The 5,952-nt window shown below is 39.4% G+C and overlaps 1 protein-coding gene across 1 annotated transcript in view; it reads left to right on the top strand.

The window, feature by feature from the left end:
* Positions 1 to 5,952, top strand: part of sntb2 (syntrophin, beta 2) — a 38,425-nt gene that overhangs the window by 12,233 nt on the left and 20,240 nt on the right. The window contains exon 2 of the mRNA XM_020586585.1: positions 3,538 to 3,748. Within this exon, the coding sequence (XP_020442241.1) occupies positions 3,538 to 3,748 (211 nt within the window). The remainder of the gene's footprint in view (positions 1 to 3,537; positions 3,749 to 5,952) is intronic.

Genomic DNA, 5,952 nt, shown 5'->3' on the forward strand with positions numbered 1-5,952 from the left:
TTAAAAGACCCAACGGCTTAAACTACTTCAGTCTGTGTGTACTGAATTTATATAATACACAAGTTTCACTATTTGAGTTGAATTACTGAAATAAATGGACTTTTCCACGATATTCTAATTTATTGAGATGCACCTGTATAAAGGTATATGCACCAGAGTGTGATCCTGAAAGGAGAAGAACCATCTGTGGCAGACTTCAGACTTTAGCTGGATGTTTCAGAAAGGTAGGATCATGTTTAAGTTTCCTAATAAGGTAACCGTCTTGTTTTTTTAGTTACGCTCCGTACACTCTCGGTGTAGTGCTCGCACGGGGAGCGGGTTATTCCTATTTGTACCTGATTGTTTGTGATGTCACACCGGGCACAGTTTCAACACTGCTCTCCAGGTTTAAAATTTTTAATTACTTTAAAAGGCCATGGAGAACTTTTTCTCTAATCGTTGAGTTGTATTGCTACTATTTGATTAAAAAAACAAACCTGCACCAGTATCATAAATTTAAAATGGTGCCGAACCTTAGTGTTATGTATTAGCTGAAGTAGTGAATACTAAACAGAATTCATACATAAATGCCAGGGCTTCATTTAATGCATGGGTCCACATGTCTCAGCCATGTTGTCAACAATAGCAGTGAGGAAACAACCAATAGAAACAGCACAGTAGATAAAGCTGGCCGCAGCGTTTGTCGCGTCTCAGCTGTTAACCCCGTGCCATGACGGTAGGTTTGATTTGTGGCTACATCAAAGATGGCATCTGCTTCCAACCCTGCATTTAGACCAAACAAGAAAAAACTGATAGAAACAGGAGCCCAGCGGTTCATGCTGCCAACAAGTTAGACAGTAGAGCATTTGCACCATTACTGGTGCAAGATTTCAGAAATGTTGTGAAGTCAGCCAACAGCAAAATGTGAAGGATCTGACAAGAACATTACACAGAGATGAAAGTCACAGAACCAGAGGCAGAGAATTTGATTTTTTTTTTGTTGTTGTTGTTGTATTTATTTATTTTTTCAAGTTGCTACTCCATTTTCATCAACTTTCTCTGTCTTTGGTGAAATGCTTTTGTATTATCAGTGGTATACATATGCAGACCTGTCACATGATCTCGTTATTGCTTACCCATAATGGCATAACCTGCCAATAAATCGGGGCTTTCACTTTCCCTTTCCAAAGAACATTGTTGTTGTAAAACTCCCAATGAACTGTTCCCAGATCCACTTCTTCTGTCCTGCATATTAAAGCCTTGTTCTATAAAACATTAATGTGCACAGTGACAAACTTAGTGTTCCAAAATGTAAGCAAGTAGGCCCATAGCCCAGGCTAGAAACAGCAGCCACATTGTAACACACTGTATCCATGGCAACGTTACGTGGCCTGTAGCCTACTTCCTGTTTTTGGTCCAAGTTTGTATCTGTTCACATGATGACTACTGACGTTTACTGCTTTGTCATAATTACGAGATCCAGAGATCAGGATCTTGTAATAGGCTGTTGCTGTTTAAGAAGACAGACGTTATAGGCTGCCTGATTTAACTGTCCAGATCCAGTATCCTAGATCCTGCACGGACCTTACAGCAAGTGAGGCTATAATGTTGGCATACATATGAGATGATGTGGGCTGCAGCTTGGGCCCATTATTAGCCTATATTTGTTTAAGTTTGGAATGCAGAGTAAGCCAAATTAACTATCATCAGTTCATTTCTGCTATGTGCTATTCTACTGAGAGAATTACGTTAATACTGAGGAAACCGTAAAAACCCAGTGTTACTCAGGCAGGTTGTGCTCAGTACATGTAGCCTAGTGTAGTACACTGCAGGGAGCAACTTCGAGGTCCGTTTCTAGCCTGTATTTGTTTATGTTTGGAACACTAAGCACGCTGAATTAACTATTAATACTTCACTTTTGCTATGCACTGTTGGATGTACTGACAACTGATTTTCTTTCAAGTTCTGCAGCATTCCATCCCCTGTGTGAGATCCTGATCTTGTAATTACAAGATCAGGATCTATAATTACAAGATAACATCCTGCAGTTTTTTTTCTTACCCTTTGGTGAATGCTGTGCGCTTCCATACGTTTAGAACTGCTAACCGAGGACCTAAGCACTAATAACCACAGTACCGTTATAGTCAGTGATTTGTTCATGTCATATTTGAAGATAGAAACATGTAGTATAGACCCAGGGGCTCTCTGGAAATATATCAGCTGAACATCTTTGTAACAAATCTGATTATTATTCTGGAAGTAGGGCTTTGTAACAGAGACAGCCTCTCCCATTTGGCTGACAGACAGAAACATGGCGATTCAGAAACGCTCTCGCTCTCACTTACTGACTCCAAACCACTTATATTTGCAGAAAAGATTCCAGACTTTGATGGTATGGCTGTTGTGGTTAGGAAGGCCAGTAAGATGAGGCTCCATGTTTTGGCACATTGCCTGAGCATTGAAATCAGCCCACCCTTCACTCTGAGTCATACACAGCATAACGTACACACAAGCATCTAGGGACATATGCACTGTGCAGCTCTCTGTACGTCTGTGCCTCAGTAATCAATGCCCTTTTTCTTACTGAGTTCATTTTAGATCCAAAAACAACCACTTTGCTTTGGACTTTATGCTATATTTCTTTAGATTTCATGTGCACACATACTGTATATCTTCACAGACTTCATATGTACAAGGGAAGATACGAGTGAGTGAGGCCACGTGCCAGCGAGGTGGGAGATATACCAGACCATGAGACCAAATTAGGAAAGTGAATCCAAGTCACATGGGAGCAAAAGCCAGTCTTCTGCAAACATCTGACCTTACAAGCTCACAGCTGTACGTACAGTCACTCTTTTTTCTAAAAACATTTCACATCAGACCATTCTGTCGTTTTAAGACATGTTGGAAGATAGTGGAAAATAAAAACACCAAGGTCACCACTAGTGAGAAGTGAAGGCTGTGAATGTGACTTTGCAGTGTTGTGGTGTCATCTTCACATCTTTTTAATCATGTGTTGGGGTCCGTTAGACTGGAAAAGACTTAAAACACTGTCTCATCTTCTAATTCATCGCATCCAGTGGGGGTGTAAAGATCCATGGATCTGGATTGATGCATCGATCAAACACCCCGTGATCTGATGGCGTTAGTGCAAAACATAAACATTGATGTTTTGTGTGTTTCTATTTTGATGTATGCAGTGAAGCTCTGGTCTCTTCAAACTGGACACACATCTAGAAAGACCTATTCCTGCAAGAATACTGTGAAAATAAGTTATTGCAGCTCTAAAATGTAAGCCACACCAAAATATATATATATTACCTGTCAATATTAAGTGCCTTTCGTTTCACTACTTGCCAAAAACGAATAAATATTCAACACCCTGAGATTCTTTTTTATTTAAGGTAAGAATCCTCTAACATTGCACACTGTAAAAGTGTGACTATGTCAAAGAGACAAAAGTTGACACACACTTTCCCACTGAACTGAACGGGAATCGCTCTTTTGACTGGTTGTTTTACATCTCTGATAATGATCCTGTCTTTTGTTTCTTCACAGTGAAGTACATCCGTGAGGTTTCTCCACTCTTCAAGAAGCCGTCCCTGGTGTCCGATCTGCCGTGGGACGGCGTCCGCCCACAGTCACCCAGCTACAGTGGCAGCGAGGACTCGCCCAAACGCAGCAACTCCTCCTCGTCCAAAGACAGAAAGGTCATCGGCCTGAGGATGTGCTTCATCCGCAGGAATCTCACCATGCCCGATCTGGAGAACAGTTGATACCCTGCTCCTCATTGTTTAGGTGTATGTTAGACAGAAATAGCTGAGTATGTGGGAGTTTACGCGTGTTTGGCTGTGTGTGTGTACACTGATGGGTATGTGAGTGTAGGTTTTATTTATATCCATTCATTAGATTGTTTGCTCTGTGAGAGATGATGAGCTTGACAAAAACACGCTTTGTGATATTAAATACATGAGCACCCAGTGGGGGATTAAGGCATAGATATGGAATTTATATGGGTAACAGCACCGGGGCTTCATGGCTGGACATCAACAAATTACAAATGTATTTAACCCTCTAAACTTGACCGTATAAAAAAAAATAAAACATGTTCTCAGTCATAATTCAGTAAAATCAGAACAGGTCACACACATCTAGAAAGGTTTATTTGTGCCATAGTTGAACATTAGATGATCCTTGTAACTTAGAAATCCCATCTCCAGAAAAACCTCTGTCCAGCTTTTTTCAGCGAGTCAATGAACAAATCCTAGATTTTAGTTTTTGTTGTATTTTGGAGAACGTCCCAACATTTGTGTAGCTTCTAGTTTAGTAACAATCATGTTTACATTTCCCCAGAATCAGAACGGATTCAGTGATAGCATGATGCAAACCTTTCATAGTGCAGGTTTACCAAAGGTTGGCTAAAACAACACAAGGCTAAGCAGACTGGATCCATGTTAGTAAAATCTTAATGTGCCATATAGTCCACAAGAAAAGGAAGAGGACTAATAGTGACAGAATTCATGGAAATATATGTAACTAGAAAATTGCATTTTCTGAAGAAAATGCATATGGATGCTGAGTGCTGAAAAATCGCCCTGAAAATGCACATTTTGACACCTGAAAGTATGCTGAAGTTGGAATTTCCCCATTCATATGAATGGGGTAAGGTTTTCAGAATAAAGCTAAATATTTTAAAAGCATGAAGTTCAGTAAATTTCTGAATAGAAGTATGAATGTCCTTGAAGAGCTGAACATTTTAAGTGCGGAAAGTTTGCTGAAGTAGAATTTCCCCATTCATTTGAATGGGGGAAATTTTTCAAAATAAAGCTAAATATTTAAAATGTATGAAGTTTAGAAAACTTCTGAATACTAGCATGAATGTCCTTGAAGAGCTGAACATTTCAATAGCTGAAATAGCTGAAAGTTTGCAGAAGTTGAATTTTCCCATTCATTTGAATGGAGCAAGATTTTCAAAATTAAGCTAAATATTTCAAAAGTATGAAGTTTAGGAAACTTCTGAAGAGAAGCATGAATATCCTTGAAGAGCTGAACATTTTAAGTGCTGAAAGTTTGCTGAAGTAGAATTTTCCCATTCATTTGAATGGGGGAAATTTTTCAAAATAAAGCTAAATATTTCAAATGTATGAAGTTTAGAAAACTTCTGAATACTAGTATGAATGTCTTTGAAGAGCTGAACATTTCAATAGCTGAAATAGCTGAAAGTTTGCAGAAGTTGAATTTTCCCATTCATTTGAATGGAGCAAGATTTTCAAAATTAAGCTAAATATTTCAAAAGTATGAAGTTTAGGAAACTTCTGAAGAGAAGCATGAATATCCTTGAAGAGCTGAACATTTTAAGTGCTGAAAGTTTGCTGAAGTAGAATTTTCCCATTCATTTGAATGGGGGAAATTTTTCAAAATAAAGCTAAATATTTCAAATGTATGAGAAAGTGTGCTGAAGAAGAATTTTCCCATTTGATTTAATTTTATTCTTTGATTTGATTTAATTTATTCTTTCAAGCATGTAAATAGTGTTAACTAGGGGTGCACCGAAATTTCGGCCACCGAAAATTTTCGGCCAAAAAGGCCATTTTTATTTCGGGCCGAAATAAAAAAACACGCCGAAAAGGCAAATGCCCCGCCCCACCCTGAGGCGTACACTCCCTCACTTTCCGAGATGTTTGACGAAATTCTACAGAAAAGCGCCCCGATCCGCAGCGGTGGAACAAGCACAGCCTTACAACAACTGGACACTTATCTAGGTGAACGACCCATTGCCAGAAGCGACAATCCACTCGACTACTGGCGCTCCAGCAAAGAGCGCTTTCCATTACTTGCACGGGTTGCATGCAGGTATTTATCTGCCCCAAGCACCAGCACAGACAGTGAGAGACTCTTCAGTGCAGCATCTCATGTGCTTAATGAGAAGAGGCCAAAAAGCGGAGCAACTTTTGTTCCTAAAGAAAAACCTGC

Source organism: Monopterus albus, unplaced genomic scaffold, assembly GCF_001952655.1.
Source record: "Monopterus albus unplaced genomic scaffold, M_albus_1.0 scaffold414.1, whole genome shotgun sequence".
Taxonomy (NCBI): Eukaryota; Metazoa; Chordata; class Actinopteri; order Synbranchiformes; family Synbranchidae; genus Monopterus; species Monopterus albus.